The 18,214-nt window shown below is 41.8% G+C and overlaps 1 protein-coding gene across 4 annotated transcripts in view; it reads right to left on the bottom strand.

Moving 5' to 3' along the window:
• Positions 1–14,318, bottom strand: part of AGL (amylo-alpha-1, 6-glucosidase, 4-alpha-glucanotransferase) — a 78,957-nt gene extending 64,639 nt beyond the window's left edge. Inside the window, exons 1-4 of one of the 4 annotated variants that reach the window (XM_061633688.1) lie at positions 14,058–14,318; positions 13,400–13,549; positions 4,819–5,029; positions 1,319–1,485 (exon numbers count right to left, since the gene is read on the bottom strand). In XM_061633688.1, the coding sequence (XP_061489672.1) occupies positions 1,319–1,485; positions 4,819–5,029; positions 13,400–13,481 (460 nt within the window). In that variant the 5' untranslated portion in view covers positions 13,482–13,549; positions 14,058–14,318. Of the gene's footprint in view, positions 1–1,318; positions 1,486–4,818; positions 5,030–13,399; positions 13,550–13,696; positions 13,963–14,057 lie in introns of those variants that run through there. The other 3 variants (XM_061633690.1, XM_061633691.1, XM_061633689.1) reach the window with 3 other exon arrangements.
• Between the last annotated feature and the right edge of the window lie 3,896 nt (positions 14,319–18,214).

Here is an 18,214-nt window from a genome sequence, read left to right on the forward strand (position 1 = left end):
GCTGTTTGACATCTATATGAAGTCATTGGGAGCACTCATCAGATTTGGGGCAAGGTGCCAGCAGTATGCTGATGATACCCAGCTCTATTTCTCTGTAACATCTGAATCGGGAAAGGCTGTGCAAACCCTGGACCGCTGCCTGGTCTTGGTAGTGGGCTTGATGAGGGCCAATAAACTGAGTCTGAATCCTAGCAAGACTGAGGCGCTGTGGGTTGGTGGTTCCCAAGTTTGGATAATTGGTCAGTTGCCAGCTTGGGATGGGGTCATACTCCCTCTGAGAGCAGGTCTGTAGTCTGGGGGTGCTCCTGGATCCATCTTTGTCACTAGGGGCCCAGGTGACCTCAGTGGCTAGGAGTGCCTTTACCAGCTTCGGCTGATAAGACAGCTGCGGCCGTTTCTGGACCGGGATAGCCTGATCATTGTTGTCCATGCACTGGTAACCTCCAGGCTGGATTGCTATAATGCACTCTATGTGGGGCTGCCCTTGAGGTTGGTTCGGAAGCTGCAGCTGGTGCAAAATGCAGCAGTGAGACTGCTCCCTGGGACAGGGTATCGCCAGCATTTCACCCCGCTGATTAATGAATTGCACTGGCTACTTATTGGCTACCGGGCTAAGTTCAAGGTGCTGGTTTTGGTGTACAAAGCCCTATACAGCTTGGGACCAGGATACCTGAAATAGTGTCTTACCCCTTATATACCCAATAGATCACTGCCCTCTACAGGTGAGGGCCTCTTGCAGATACCATCTTATCAGGAGGTCTGTTCTGCACAACATAGGAAACGGACCTTTAGTGTGGCAGCACCTACTCTGTGGAACTCCCTCTCTTAAATATTAGGCAGGTGCTGTTATCTTTTTGTCACCTACTGAAGACCTTCCACTTCCAACAAGCCTTTTAAGTAGAGACCTTACCCCAGTCTGCATCTGTGTTGGAACTGCTTTTTACTACGTTTTTAAAGCTTTTAAAAAAAATGTTTTTAAAGCTTTCTTTTTAAAAAAAAGATATTTTACGGATGTCTGTTTTTATGATTTTTAGAATGTTTTTAGTGCTTTTGTTTGCCACTCTGGGCTCCTACTGGGAGGAAGGGCAGGATATAAATCTAATTAATAACAAGAATAACAATAACAACAACAAATGATGCAGTAAACATGGTAAAGCCAAGTAGGTCTGGGTGCTGTTAGCACCCAGATGGGAGACCTGCCTGGGAACCACGTGTATATCATTGTGAGTTCTCCCAGAAGAAAGATGATAAATAAATAGTGTTAGTCAATCAATGTTATGTACCAGATATTTGATTTAGGATTCAATGTGGTTATTACCAGATTCTTTTGCGACTTTAAGACGATCTTCCCATCCATCAAATGGTCCCAGACACTTAGACAGGAATGTCTGGAGTGTAACACAATCCAAGGGCAATTCACGATTGTCAGCACCAATACGTAAAATAGGATCCACAACTATGTAACCTCCACCACTTTTCTGATCTCTGGAATAAAACACACACACACACCTCTTCTATCAATAAAAGCAAATAAATGCTGGTGTGAACCACCTATTACCACCAAGACCTATAATTTTTTTTTTTGGCCTTGCTTTCCTAAAATGTTACTGTCTTCAAGAGAACTACAAAACAGTTACAATATTTTAAGGCTCAGAAGATACTGCTTTTAAAAAAAAGTTTATACCCACTAACCTGCGAAAGTAAACCCCGGTGAACTTAATGGGAGTTATTCCTAAGTAGATAGATATAGGATTGTGGTTAGAGAAGAAGCCCCCACACATCATAAAATGCTGAACATGGGTGAAACAGTGATTACAGAGAAGTCAAATGCATCTAACTTGCATTTTGTAAAGAACTCAGGAGATTTACCTAAGACCCCTTTTCAAATTCCCTCTTGACCTTTCTGACATTATGAGTCTTCAGTTTTCCCTGCTACTATTAATTATAATTATGCAGCAATTTAGATGCAGCTTTTCCCAACCTTTGGGTTCCCAGATGTTGGACTACAACTCCCATCAGCCCCAGCCAGCATGGTCAATGGTCAGGAGTGATGGGAACTGTAGTCCAGCAACATCTGGGGACCCAAAGGTTGGGAGAGGCTGTGTTCAAAGCATTTCACATACCTTGTATCTGGCTCCCTCTCTGATTGTGTTCAAATGAGCCTTAAAAACTTGGCTATTCCAATATGCTTTTAATTTTAATAGGATTGTGGCCCCCAATTTTAACTGTTGCTTTTATCTCCAGTACAGTAATACCTCACATTAACGTACTCAATGGGACCAGAGCGAGTACGTAAACCGAAAATGTCCTTAAAATGAAGCACTACCTTTTAAAACTTTTTTTACCTCTCCTTCATGCGGAGCCTCAAAGCCCCGCACTAAAGCCTCTGCTGCTGCGCTGCTGCGCCTCCCAGCTGATTGTGATCGCGCCTCCCAGCTGATTTGCGGTGGCGTGATCGCGTCTATTTCCATCCCCACGCGCTAAAGCCTCTGCTGCTGCACTGCGTTTCTGGAGAAATACAGGCATCTGCAGCATGTATGTTATAGCGAGGCGACGTTAAGTGAAGCGATGTTAAGCGGGGTATGCCTGTATTGTGTTGGATGGTTTAATAGTTTTTATATCTTACATTTTACATTATTTTTATGATTTTGTGAATAACCTTGAGGGCCCTTTGGCCCTGGAAAGCAATATTAAAAAGTATCCAAATAAGTCTATCAATCTTAGGAATCACAGGCTACTATTACAGCTATGTTGCAGATTGAGGAGGGATGAGGCTGGGAGATGATGACTTGCATGAAGCAAAGAACCTCCCAGCTCTCGCACAGCCATTCTACTACATGTTTTTTTCTTAGAAGTTTTTTTTTAAATTTTAAAATAATTTTAATTTTAAGTACTTTGGAAACCAAAACTAAAAGCAGTTTCATTGGGTCTATTTTTAAAAAACCAACTGGTGTACTCAAGTCACCTCTGTCTGAAGATTTATGAAAGCAATTTGTAAACTCCACAGAAGTTTTCACAATCTTCCCGCATAAAAGTGAATATTCTGGGTCTCCTATTTAATTTTCACATATTGCAGATTCCTGCGGAGAACTGGCTGATGAAGTCACACTGATGATGTGCTGGTTTAAAAACTTATTGCAGAGTTTCAAAAAGGAATAGCTATTACAATTACACGCACAACTGTTGCACTCTAAGTAGTTGCAGTTTTTCTGGCATTTGAACATTAGCACTCAATATTTACTGAAAATAAACCTAAAGTTTGTAAACATTGTAGACTTCAATCAATTTCCAAGAACTGAACTTTAAGATGGTAATAGGCTCTTCCACCACTTATAAACAGATGCAGTTTTACTTTCCCAACATTCACATGAAAAAATTATGCCTGTAGTCTAACTGCCATATTTTGAAAATCAAGGACTACTTTTTCACTAAATCAGATCTTGTCTTCTTTTCTTAGTGACTTCTCTTAATTCATTCCTCACCATCACATATGTGAGGTTTGTACAAGTCTTTTCCCCTCAGAAAGAGGTGAGGAACAACTACGCAACTTTAGTCTATGTATATTGGCTTGTTATGTGGAATGCCTTCTTTAGGCATTATCTTAGGCCAAGATGTTATTTTTCTTGCTTGGTTAGCAACCATGTCTATTTAAATATATATATATATATATTAGGCATTTGGTGGAGTGGGGTGGGAGTAATTATTAGGACTGCATCACATTGGGAAGGAAGTTTTAACTTTTCCTTCCCAGCTGTGCTCCCAATGAAAATCACCCTCTCTCTGTGTTGTAGCTAGTGTTAGATAAAAAAAAAAGCTTCCATTTGTGCCAACGGGAATTCACACGCACCCCCCCCCAATGCTAAGGGCAGTGGAAGGGGCAATTTTCATGGAGATCACAGCTGGGGAGGGGAACTTCCCTCCTCACATGCTGTGGTTCAATGACAATCAGCCCCACCGTACCTAGTACTGATGAAACAACAAGCCCCACCGCACTTAGTATTGATGAAACAACAAGCCCCACCGCACTTAGTATTGATGAAACAACAAGCCCCACCGCACTTAGTATTGATGAAACAACAACAAAAAACCAGATAGTGTTGCTTGCTAACCACAAAAGGAAAGTAACATCTAGTTTGGCCTAAGATAATATCTGAGGGAGACACTCCACATAACAAGCCAATATACATATTTGCTCAATTGTTCCCCAGCCCTTTGGGGGGGGGGAGAGGAAACACACAGACCTGCATGGAGAACCAGCCTCACAGGTTACCTTAAGGTTTGTGGCCTACTTCTCTGCCACCAGGGTAAGATGTGAACCAGCCCCAAGATAGGAAACAGTAGTGGCTCCCACCCTCTGGAATTCCCTCCCCTACGATCAGAGCTTGGAAAAGTTACTTTTTTGAACTGCAACTCCCATCAGCCCCAGCCAGCATGGCCACTGGATTGGGCTGATGGGAGTTATAGTTCAAAAAAGTAACTTTTCCAAGCTCTGCCTACGATCTTCGACATGCCTCCTCCCTGATGAGCTTTCGACGAGTGTTAAAGGCCTGGCTCTTCAGGCAGGCCTACAGGAATTCGAGCTAGATTAGTTGTAATGTTTTAACTGATGTTTTGATGCTAGTTTTAAATTGATGAATATGGTTATTTATTGTAGTGTGTAATGTATTTATTGAATTGTATATTGTATTTGTTGCTGCTGTAAGTCGTCTAGAGTGTCCAAAAATTGGACAGATAGGCGACTAACAAATTAAAGTTTATTATTATTATTATAAAACACTGCTGCTTGCATCTCTCCCTTCTGAGCCAACATTTACTTACGCATGACTAAAATAATATTGATATGATCCAGAAATCTGGAGATCTAGTCTACAGTATTTGTCAGAATCATCTTCTTTTCCTGTTGGGTTGTGCCATGATAGGCATCTGAACTTGTGACGATCAAACACTTCTCCCGAAGCTGGGTAGTTGGCATGCACCGTAACATGCTTGCCTTGCAAGGTGGGCCCCAGTCGGAACTGAAGTTCAAAACCTGAATAGAAAAGTGAGGCATTTGTTAGAACACACCCACCCATACCTCAAACATATCAACATGGAATGAAGTCTCAGTGATTTCCAAACCAATCAACTCTCAGACAAGTCTGTTGAGGAACACAGCTCAGGGTTACCTAGATTGCTCTCACCGCTCTTTCTCAGGAAATAAGTAAGCTGAAGATTCTTGCCCATGTACCAATTCCAGACATGTATGAACAGAATATGGGTTGTTAAACATGTCATTGTGTCACTTCCAAGCATTGTTAACATGATACAGAAAGCAGCACATCCACTTTTAAATAAGGTATATTGAGAGCAGCACATAATTATTTCATTCAATTTTGCAACAAGCAATCTCCTGTCTGAATATTCCCTAAGTACGTGTTCTATATAAAATAGCTTTAGAAATCTACTTGTAATTTTAAGCCCCTGAATTTCAAAGAAATTCACTGTTTCAAAGATTTTCCAAGCATCAGCGACAATTTACTTAGCCAGGTGCTAAATACAGGAAAAAGCAAGACTGGTTGTGTGAAACAGGATATCCCTGGCAAGGGGTGCTTTCAGACATGGGACTTATTTCGTTAAATGGGTTAAAATGGTAGTGGTTTCTAAGATTTCTTTCACACTGCAGTACCTGTTGTGTTAAGGAACCGTGGCTTTTTTGGCTGATATACCAGCATTTTGCACAATTGTCTTTCACACTGCTCTAACAAACAGCATCTTGTTTTAGTCTCTCACCCATTATACACATGCGCACTATAGCTCCCCCATAATTCATTGCTTGAGTTAGTGACTGGATGCAGCGGAAAGGAGGAAGGGAATGCTACTACCTGTGCCTACGCTGAAATATCAGTACAATTTTCATCAGGCAAAAAACATTGGTGCACACCTAAAGGGTGGAAACACATTGCATGCTAGGATGCCTGTCACGTGAGTGGCTGCAGCTAATGCAAAGCTCCCACAATCTTCCGGGTTCCCAGGCTCGCAAACAGATTGTTTCTGGTATTATTTATCACAAAAATTAATGCTAAACTTCCACTACATTGCACTAGATTTCTGGAACTAGCTTTTACGTCATGTGAAAGGTCAAATATAAGGCACAAATTACCAGGGAAGAAATTGTCACAATAACGGAATGAAGTGCAGTGTGAAAGCAGCCAAGCTGTCATGCATAGAAAGTTAATGCTATATTACAGATGTAGAGGGGAACATTTGGTGATAAGCATCAATACCTTTGAGTTGGTATGCCTAACTGTCACTTCTTTATTCTATGCCTTTAATCTGATACCCCACTCAAGGATTAGTACAAGGACTCCTATCCAGTTGGAGTTAGCAAGTAGCTGCCAATATATTTTAGTCACATTCTGTGAGGCTCATGTGCCAATTTAATATCTTAGGGTTGACTGAGAAATTGATAACTGTTTGGCAAGCATATTTACCACTATATTTTAGGAATAAAAATAAATCCATAACTCAAAAGACCACATATGCACATCAAGCTAAACCAAACAATGAGATGTGCATGAGCAGGAAGAAGCCACTGTGAGCCTCAGCTCATGTACTACCCTCTCCTTCTTCTGCATGGCTGGAAGGATGACTTTAAGAAAAACAGAAAGAAAAATCAGCTAAAGTTGGCTTGTTGTGTTGCCTGGACCAGTACCAGGATTTATCATAAACACTAGTTAGCTTAAAAAAGCCAGTATCATAACCCCATGGTAGGATGTTGCCTTGTTTTTAAACTGACCGGTATTAGTGATAAACCATAGTCTCTGGTCCAGACAACACAAGCTGACTTTAAGAAAAACTGAAAAGTAAAAGCAGCTAAAGTCATCCTCCTGGCAATACTGGGCTGTGCGTGTAGGGTGTACAAGATTTACAGTGGCTTCTTCTGATCCTGCACATCTCACTTAACCGTTAAGTGGAAACATGGTCATGCACACACAAATTGTTATGGACATATTACTTGGAAATCAATGGGGTTTACTTCTGAGTTTGCACGGCTAGGTTTGGAGTCTCTGCTTAGGTGAGCTGCAGTAGAAAAGTTGCCCAGACAGTTTTTAACCAAAAGGTATTATTTCCTTTGATAAAGAGTTTCTTTAAAACATGTTGGAAACCATATCTATCTTGCAGCTGTCTTTTTTTGTTTTTTGATTTTCTATGGCTGTTATTGTTCCTCTCTATCTGAACGCATGTTTCACCCAACTTTGGGTTGAGTTTTGAACCCATGCAGGCATTGGTTTCTCCATGCAGGTGTCAAAGTGATCACCAGGGAGGAAGGGAATGGCTGCACAGATTGAAAGACTGCAAAGCAGTTATGTGAAGATTTTAAACATATACCCAATCATGTCTTGTTAAACTCTTGAAGCATTTCTGTGCCTTGATATATTGGCTAACAGTAAACCCTGGAAATGGAACACTTAGGCATCAACCACTTTGTCCTTGTAACTCAAGTGAATACTTGTGTATGTTGCTTCATCCAATTAATGATTTTGCAAGGCTGACTTCAGGACAAATTTTTCATTTGAGTACCCTAAGTCAGTTAATTGAGCTACAGATGTGAACCGAACTGAATAGTTGTTTACCCACTGAGAGCCACTAATGACCAAGGCCTAGATTTTGCAAGCTATATGCAAGACAGCTATAAATAAAGCATTCACACAAAGAATCACAGATTTACATAATTTCTTTTAAAAACCCAACACCACTCAAAATATCTGTTGATTCAAAACAAAACAGCCTTGGCTTCTGTGACTTCACAAGCTTATATATAAAGTTCTATACATAATTTACACAAAATATAAGCAGGTCCTACACAAGAAAAGGACATAATGGGTTGTATGCAACTAGGTACTACTCATTGAAATTAATGAAGCTTAATCATGTCTATTAACTTCAGTGAGTCTACTCTGAGTAGAACTTGCACTGAATACCACCCTTTATAACTGTTACAAAGAATGCATTTTGCTCAACCAATGAAACAAAGCCAGCTCAAAATAAATAACAGAATGAAGTTGTAAGAGTACATGTGAATACTGTGTTTCATCTATATCTTTTACCTCCGTTCACTGACACAGAAATCATTTGGTAAGAGCATTAAGATCTCTGGAATGATCTGTTAAGCCCAAGATTCCTTGCCTTCAAAAAAACATATATAAAGATAAATCTAAGATCAGGTCATTTATGCTTTTCCTGCAGCCCTGACAAGTTTGTTGATAGAGTCTGCTAAACATAGTACAGACAGTAGAGATATTTGCTACTGATATCTTATTCCTAAAACCTATGTAGACTAAAAAATGCATTGCTCATATTATTTACACACCATCTATCTGTCGGTTCCTTCTGCCAGTATGTGGAAGGGTATGGCCTTTGCAATGTTAAAAGTATCCTCAAATTATTGTTTCCTAAGTTGCAGAACAGAAATACAGATAAGAACTAGCTACATTTTTCTTCACTATCATTGTTCTTTTTTCTTGAGGTCACTTAGTCACTTGCCAAATTCTAAGATCAGACTATCTGGGTAAATTCCCAGTTTCAGAAAAACACAATTTATTAAACATAATAGAGTTGCTTTTTGGTTCTGCCTAGTTATTGAAACTATATTACTATTTGTATGTTTAACTGCTGTTATTTATTATACAGCCATAAGAGTGTATACTATAGTCAGCATGGATTTTTCACATTCCACAATGTTAAATTGAAAATACCCCCCATGCCATTCTGACCCTTCCCATAAGCTCATTTCAAAACAAAACCTTACCAACCTTATAGTCCTGAACTCAGAAACACTTGCTTAACAACCTTCTAAATTTTCATGGTGATACACAAAACAGTCAAAGAGAATAGAGAGTTCAAAGTGTAAAAAGAGAGAGAGAAAAACCAGACCACATTTGGACTTTTTTCTATCAGAGTTCTCATAATCTGTTGAAATTAATTAAAAATCACCCATGTTCACAGAGTACAGAGTTCACAGAGTACCTGTAATCCTATTACTGACCTTGCCCCATACTCTGACCTTCATCTTCTGCAGTTGAAAAGTTGAAAAAATGCCTGGCCTGAACTCAATGATAATGCTGAGCATGCGCAGTAAGAACCCACTGTCAGTGTTCTAAAAGCCAGACTCACAGCTGCTGGGCTTGCCTAATCAGGGGGCCACATCCACACCAGGCTTTGATTTCACATGAGACAGTCATGACTTCTCCCAGAGAATCCTGGGAAGTGTAGTTTGTGAAGGGAGTTCAGAACAGACTCCTACTCCCCTGACAGAGCTCCAGTGGCCAGACTGGTTTAACAGTCAGCCACTCTGATTGAAGCTCTGTGAGGGAAACAGGGCATCTCCTAGCAACTCTCAGCACTCTTCATTAACTACACTTCCCAGGATTCTTTGGGAGAAGCCATGACTGCCTAAAGTGAAATAAAAGTCTGGTGTGGACGTAGTCAGGGACAGCTTTGGTTTAAATTTGGGTGGGAGGCTACATGTGCCTGCTGTAGAATAAAAAGGTGGGGAAAACCCTGAAAAAGAAATTACTGTTCATGTTTTCCTTTTGAAAAGTAAAGGGGCTTCCCCTCTGCCCACCCACCCAATCTCTTCCCCTGCCCCTTCCCCCCTTGCCCCTCCCCCAGGTCAGTTTCACCTACCCTAAGCATGATTGCACAGGAGTAAATCCCACTGAACTCAAAAAGCACGCAAATGACCATGTTACCAAATTCTTCCAAGCTACACAGGAAGTGGATTGGACTGTGAAAGACCAACCCAAATGGTGTTTGCTTTTTGACAGATTTGTAGGGCAGTACAATGTCTCAGAGAGGAGTTTAGGTCTCCTGCTTCCCTGATGCATTCACTATAGCTGCCCAATTTCCCTGCTTTTTAAAGTTTGATAGAAATATCTGTTGGCTACAGGTACATTCTTAAAGCGTAAGGTTTTTTGCCTATTAGTGAATTGATTTTAATTGTTTTATGAATATTGTGAACCACTTTGATATTTATAATTTATAATTGAAAAGTGCAAAATAAGTAAAAAAAATAAGAACTGAAAAAGCAATATGTTTTGATGTTTCAAAAGTTCTTTGGAGCTCAACAATTAAGATTCTTACAGTCTGAACCTAACCATGTTTATATGTTTAGGCTTTTCTATGGAATTTGTTTACCAGATTGTATACTTAGGATTCCATCTTCTATAAGTAAAATAAAGCAAGGAAGCAATCCTATATTCACTTATGTGGGAGTAAGTCTCATTACTTTCAATGGGGCTTACTTCTGAGTAGGCAGATTGCTCTGTTAATGTACAACCTAGCACCCAAGATGTCCCAGCTGAAGCAGAAAGCATAAACGTCTCAAACTGCAAATTTCCTAGCTAACACAATCGCTGAAATAAAATTTTAACATCTTCCCTGCTCACGGCTGCAGACACATCTCCTGGATGAAGGCAATGTGAAGGTTTTATTTTGGATGTAACTGTTACAGTGCAATCCTAACCACATCTGCTCAGAAGTCAGTCCTACTGAATTCAATAGGGCTTACTCCCAGGTAAGTGGGGTATATGGTTGCAGCCCTAAACATTAAAGCTGCATGGGAGCCACTTTTCTGCAAATGGCACTGCTCTAGTTGTGGGTGGGCCTCAATTGCATGGATCTATCCCGTAGAATTAGTATTTCTCCCTTGGCAGGCTGCCAATTCCATAGTCAGAACCCACACAATTAGCCTCCATCAACAGAAAAGTAGCTTCATTTAAAGGCTCTCTGTCTTGTGGGGGAATTGTGCATTGGTGTTTTTTTTTTATCTATCATTATCACTATATTCAAAGCTGCCCTTCCTCACACCCTATACTTTTTTTGTTGATCACATTTAAGTCCTATTCATTTCAATGGAATTTATTTCCAAGCTACCTCATATGGCAGATGTGCCTCACTGAGGTAAATTCCTGACTCCCAAGTATACTATATGATGACTGCATTCCTCAAATTTAACACCAGGGCTTACTTTCAGGAAACTGTGTTTAGGATCAGAATGTTCTTCCCATTTTAGAAGATCACACATTAATCTTAAGAACATTTAGCTGGAAGCCCATCCCATTAATTGCTGAGAATTACAGTAGGGCCCCGCTTTACGGCGCTTCACTTTACGGCACTTCGCTTTACAGCGATTCGCTAATACAGCGGTCTCAATTAGACACAATTAGACTAAAGCCCCACTCATATGGCGCTTGTTCCACTTTACGGCGGTTTTCAGGCATCGTGCACCATTCTATTCAATGAGTTCCGCTTTACAGCGGTTTTTGCCTCACAGCGGGGGTCCAGAACGTACCCTGCCATATGAGTGGGGCCCTACCGTATAGCAGATTTGTAATGTATGGGCTTGATGACAACATTGATTTATTTATTTATTAATGAAGAATAATGACTCACCAAAAAAGAAAAATAAAGTAAAGTAACAGGAAACTTTAAAGAGCAGTTTGTTTTACCAGTAAACATAAATTGCAATCCTGCATCCACCAATTTCTGCGAGACCAATCACACACAACTAATTGCAGGATTATAGCTATGTTTAGTCACAGCTTTACATGCTTATTCATAAGAAAGCTCTGATTGTGTCTATCAGGACTTATTTCCTAGTAAGCACACTTAAGATGCCAGACTTCCAATACTAAGTGTTCAGGGGCAAACATGGTCTATGAACCCTGCTCCCATCAATTTACAGAAAAAAAAGAGGTGGTAAGCATGGCGCAGAGTGGTAAGCGGCGGTAACGCAGCCGAAAGCTTTGCTCACGGCCGGCCGGAGTTCGATTCCAACGGAAGGAGGAAGTCGAACCTCCGGTAAAAGGGGTCGAGGTCCACTCAGCCTTCCATCCATCCGTGGTTGGTAAAATGAGTACCCGGCATATGCTGGGGGGTAAAGAAAGGCCGGGGAAGGAACTGACAAGCCCACCCCATATATACGGTCTGCCTAGTAAATGTCGCAAGACGTCACCCTAAGAGTTGGAAACGACTCGCACTACAAGTGCGGGGACACCTTTACCTTTTTAAGCATGGTTTACAGGGTAGAGGTTTGCAAAAGTGGTTAACCCTTTCCTGCCTGTGCTTTCCCTCTGCCATTTCTAAGCCACGCCCCCCCATTTCATGCCGCAAACATGCGAACAACCCAGCTTGAGGGAAGGATTGCTGGGAAAGAGTTAATCGCTACACACATACAGAGTGAGAGATAGCACCCCCCTCTATTGCTTTAGAACAGAGAAATGGTGATTTGTTCTCTCTGATCCATTTGCCAACACATAGTTTGGCCCTTGGTAAAAAACCCTATACGTCTGGAGTGTAACATATATTTAGTCAGATTATGACTGCTCAGCGGAACACTGTATTCATACACCAATTGATAGATAAGGCACAACTTCAGAAAAACTAATGGATCATATTGATTCTTCATACATTATGCATCCCCTCAACCAACTAAAGTCTCCTTTCTTAAATGGTTCCAACCCTCTCTCTTTGCCTCATATGTCTGTACAAATATTGATTTATTTGTTGAAGTTATTTATAACCTACTCTTTATTGTTAACACAATCCCCAGTAGACAATGCACCTCTTTTCCTTCAAATCCTTCCTCAAAATCCAACTTTGTCATAAAACCTGTTTATTTTATTACATTTATATTGCACCTTTCCTCCAAGGAGCTCAAGGTGGCATACAAACATGGTTTGGTCCCTCCAAATTTTATTCTCACAACAACTCTGTGAGGTAGGTTAGGCTATTGACCCAAGGTCACCTAGTGAGTTACATGGCCCAATGGGGATTTGAATCCTGGTCTCCGAGGTCCCAATAGTTGCCACTTGAGAGATATGTGAACTCAGAAGGATCAGAAGAAAATGAAATGCATTAAGTGCCAACAGTGACAATTCAATTAGAGAAAGAATATATGCAAGATACGCTAACCCTTTATAGTTACAACAGCACTGCAAGGTGATAAAACAATCAACTTAGCAACACTGAGTTAATTAATATGTGTACTGGCAGAGGATCCCACTGTTTCTATTATGACCCAAATGAATTGAGCTGAACAACTTGATTAATTGCTTAACTCCTTACAGCCATATGTGATCTGTTTACTCAGATGTTGCTCTTCTGTTGTTTTACAGTGAAAATGCAGATGTAAACTACTCAGGGCACTGGGCAGGAACCTGTCAATTATTTTTCTAAGTTATTTTACTCTATAAAGCACTACGTACACTGATCTCTGTGTACAGGGCCAGGGCGAGTTGTTAAGAGTTAATAACTGTTTGAACGTCCTCTTGCATAAGGACAGTCTACGATCCAAGCTGACTTGTTAAACAAACAAAAAAACCAGAACAGACCGGCAGCCACCGTCCCAGATACTGACCTTGCTCAAGCCGGAAGAGGGTCTTGTCCAGCTTTTCCATGTCGTTGAGAAGGAGCACTCGGGTCTGCTTAGCGTGGGGCATTTTGGCTACTTGGGGTTTTCTGCTCTTGCAAGCAGCAGCGATTAACTTCAGAAGCACGGGAGTGGCTCCTAACAAGCAGAAGAAACAGACACACAAGCCAACCGTTAAATACATAGAGCAGCGTTTCCAGCCGGCAGAGAGGAGACGGGTTCACGCACAGGTCACCTTGACAGTCCTCCTGAAGAGTCATACACAGAAGAGACGCACACACTTACATTTTCCCCTCCTCAAGTCCAAAATAAAACAGGTTGGCAGAGAATAGAAGAAAAAGGCTGAGGCTGGGTAGCCAAGGGCGCGCAAAACTCGCTCTCCCCGAAGCAGAAAACTGGGGAGACTACAAGCAACACCTTAAGATCTCAGCGGGTCTCTGCAGCCCGGGCCGCAGGGGAGGAGGGCGCTGTCCCTCTCGGGCCAGAGGGGCTGGTGCCTGTCACTCTCCCCCCTCCCCCCCCCGGGCACAATGCGACCTGTCCTCGTCCTGGCGCCACTGAGAAGCCAGTCCCCTCTCGCCCCCATTATCCCCGGTGCAGCTGTCTATAAATACAGCGCCAGGCGCCATTGCTGCCCTTCTCTTACCCAGAAACGCTCCAGCGAGCAGAGACGGATTGTGAGCTGAAGGGGAAGTAGAAAAGAGACAGGCCGAAGCGGGACGGCCAGAAAGAGAGGAGGAAGGGATGGAACGAAAAACGGGAGGAGGCTCAATCTCCGCAGGGAGTCAATAGCTCCGCCTGCCGCCTGAAGGGCTTGCAGGAAAGAGGCTGCTCGCAAGGCAGAGAGCCTGGCCCTAGCGGCGGTGGCGGTGTAGATGCTTGCTAGGCCTCTTCGTTTGCTTCCCCCCCCCTTCGCCAACAACCGAGTCATGAACGCCCTGGCTAGCGAGAGAGGCATCCGGAGCGGCTACAGCGGCAAGAGGGAGAAGTAAGAGGAAAAGCGGCGCAGGGAGGGCCCGAGGCGGTGCCGCGGAACTTGGCTCCTCAGGGGAAGGAAGTTGCAGACGTGAAGAGTCGTTGCAAAATGCATGCAATCCTGCAAGAATGAAAAGTGCCTGCCTTTTGCTCTTTCATGTTGGAGGCAGACGAAAGCTACTTCTCTTTATTGCCCTGGCAGTTATTAGGCTAGTCCAGCCTTTCCCAACCTGGCGCCCTCCAAATGTTTTGGGCTACAGCTCCCATCAGCCCAAGTCAGCATGGCCATTGCATAGTATCAGACTGGGAAAGGTTGGGCTAGTGAATGGTACACACACTGTGTTTCCCTGACACCCCTGAAGAATTTCAACATCAGGAATGGGGAACCTTTGGCCCTCCAGATGTTGTTGGACAACAATTCTCGATGAGAGTTGGAGTCCAGCAACATCTAGAGGGCTACATGATCCCCATCACTGTACTGCAACCTCTCCCATTTCCAGTTTTCCCAGAGCTGCACAGTGCATGGTACTCTGAGCATGTTGGGAAAGTGTGGCTCTTTGCACTGCGCTTTCAGCTGGTATTCCATGATTTCTTGTTTTTAAGACTTTTGGTAGTTTCCGATGAGTGACTCTTGGCATGTGCAGAATGTCTGTTCTTCTCAGATCAGCTGGATAATAAGTGTCCCTGCACATGTGGGGGCTGCCTGTCCCTTTTGACAGGAAGTATCTTTTTAAAGAAATGTCTAGGATTGGCCCAAGTCATTTTGCTGCCTGAGAGAAACCAATAAATGACACCCAGTCAAGGTGCATAGTACCCAAGGTATTTTGGCAGCTGAGACAGAAAATCTCAGCTGCCTCAGAGAATTCCCCCCAAATAACTAACAATTTGTTATTCTTTCATGACATCCAGAATCAGCTGTGTAAAGCAGCTGCCTCACTCTGTCTAATAATGGTAACCATATAATGTTCCTAAGAATGTGTAGCATGCTTTCTCAGATGGGTACTATATGTTTCTTCTATTTCAAAAGTACATCTCATAGTAAGTAGAGAGGGGGAAAAACCCTATACATACACACAAACCAAACCACAAGCCATTCACATGTTTTTCTGCCTTAAAATTTGCTCTGGCAGCTGCTCAGAAGGCTGGCTTGTTGGCAAATATATCTTGGCTGTGAGATCTTGAAAAACAGAGAATCTCCATTTCTCTACAGATATGCTTACCACCCAGAAAAAGAAGAGAGAAATTAACATTTGGCATACCATAAGCGTAATTACCATCTCTTAAGTAATCATAAGTCTTAGTGTTTATAGGCAAAAGTCAAAATCAATAATGCTATATTTATTTATAATTTTGTGTTACATGGATTACATGAATGGTTTGATATCCGCAGTTAGTAATTATTAGTATCTATATATAGTGTGTGTCACAGAGCACTTCATGCTATGTCATCTCAGGAATATAATTCTGTAAAACTGGCCATTATAATTACCCTCAGGTTTTACAGTGTACAGTGTTGGAAAAACTAGTTGTCAGGGCCTTAATAATTGGAGGCACAGGAGCTTTGCCATAATGCAGCCTGCAGTTGTACTTCTTTTATGGAATGGATGGTGCAAGTGGTATGTGCAGAGTGTCTGCACCCCTTTATCTGATTCATTCTGGACCCTGCCTGTATACACATAAGCATTAGAAATGTTTGTTTGCAGCTTTTAAAAAAATGCTGTGATAATTTAAGACTAATGGCCTGACCATATTGTGACACATTCCCCACTTGCTTGAGCAATGAGAAGTTCCAGGGACAATGCTCCCTGGTTTGTTTTCTTTTGGCTCAGAGAACACTGGAGACATTACAGTGGTATCTTTGTAATGTTTCCCCTCCAGACCTGGGATCTGGGATGAGTACTTGGCAGAATGCATGTGAAAACTACCAGTTTGAAGTTTGAAGACAGAAAGAGTTGTGAGTTAGCTGAATCACTATTTAGGTGTAGGGCCTCATTCTCTGGAGATCTGACATGGAGAAGATCAGCTGACTTGCAGGAGTGCCTGAATTTGCAAGCACAGATACTCATGCAGGGTAGCAAATCCACTATTCCACAACTCTCCAGAGAGATGAAACTCTGAAGCCCCAAGATGCTTCAGCCAAGTCGCTCCAGTTTCAAACTGGTGGGTCTCATGTGCCAAGTGATCATCCCAGATTGCAGCCTTGGAAGGACATTTTCTGTTAAGAAAACCATCCACAACTAATGATAGAAGAGTAATAGTTCATTCTGTTGTTAGTATTCAGAGGTGATGGCCAGTGCTTATGTAGCCAAAACTGCACCATCTATGCACAAGAGGGAGGTATTAGTAGACTTAGAGGAAGTCCAAGGTTTGCAGAAATATTCCCCCCATAAAAAAAAATCTTCAGGGGAAAAAGCCCCAAAACAGGCTAGTGAGGCCTGAGTATAGATAGTTACTCCCTACTGTTATCTGTTGGGGCAGGTGGGAGGGGGAATGGAATCAAGTACTGTATCCTGGAGGCAGGCATGGATGGCTGACAAACACTGAATATGTGAACTCCATTACAGCATTTTGTTGCAGGTCCTGCTTGTTAACATTCTATTGTCAAAGCCTGGATTCCAACTGGGCAGCATTTTAAGATAAAACTATGGTAATAAATCCATTTAGAGTAGTCAGACAGCAAATTTACAACATCACGTAGACCAAGAGTAGGGAACCTTTGGCCTTCCAGATGTAGCTGGGTTCCAGCTCCCATCAGTCCCAGTCATCATGGTCAATGAGGAGGGATAATGAGAGCTGTAGTCTAGCAATTTCTGGAGGGCCAAAGTTTCTCCATACCTTATGTAGCCTCAATGCTTCTAAACTCTGAAATTAGTGGTCTTGGGCACTCCTAGTTGTGCAGGATTGCAGCCTAAAGCTTTCCCACAACAAATCTCTAAGATGCTGCAGTAATTACTGTCTCAGGATATTGAGCAATACATGTCTCTGTGTTCCATTTCTTCTCATGAATTATGTAATCTGAAACACTGATTTTTTAATTGCCATTGCAATCCACTTAGCTTCTCTCTGAGTTTTGCACCCCTAGCTTTCTAATACTTCAGCCACCACATAAGCAGCGCAGTTGCTTTCAAGTATCACCAATGAAATATTTTTAACTGTACTTTACAGAAAAGGTCAGTCTTGCAGTAGTCAAAGGTCAGGCTATTTTCAGTGCTTAGAGATGTAAAAAAACCCAACCCTATTATCAAATTACAATCACTTTGGCTAGATGTTTCTGTGTTTGCAAGGACAACATACTGTGGCATGAAGATGATGGTGAAACTGGAAAATTGAGATAAACATAAAATTTTTATATTTGTATAATACAACCTTATAGAAGTTTAATGGAATGTTTCAGACAAGGCATGTATCTTTATAGAACAAAAACAATAGCTATTTCTTGGGTGGATATAGCATTTATGATTCCTGAGCAGTACTCTAGTAGCAAATTCAGAAGTGCAGGGTCCTGTCATGATAATCATGCCATGTCCCCTTCTTTGATTATACAACCTCCTAAGATTATACAATAAAATGAGCTTTCAGTCTCTTTGGAGTATTTCCCTTAGTGATGCATTATTATTATTATTATTATTATTATTTATACCCCACCCTTTTTCCAAAACTGGAACTCAGGGCAGCTTACAACTAAATAGTCAATGCAGATCTCCACGTATTGCCTTTCAGCTAGATCTACTTTTTTCTGTGCATGTATATGGTAAAAAAATGTACTGCCTTCAAGTTGATTCCGACTTATGGCGACCCTATGAATAGGGTTTTCATGGTAAGCAGTAT

The sequence above is a fragment of the Rhineura floridana genome, chromosome 6, assembly GCF_030035675.1.
Source record: "Rhineura floridana isolate rRhiFlo1 chromosome 6, rRhiFlo1.hap2, whole genome shotgun sequence".
Lineage (NCBI taxonomy): Eukaryota > Metazoa > Chordata > Lepidosauria > Squamata > Rhineuridae > Rhineura > Rhineura floridana.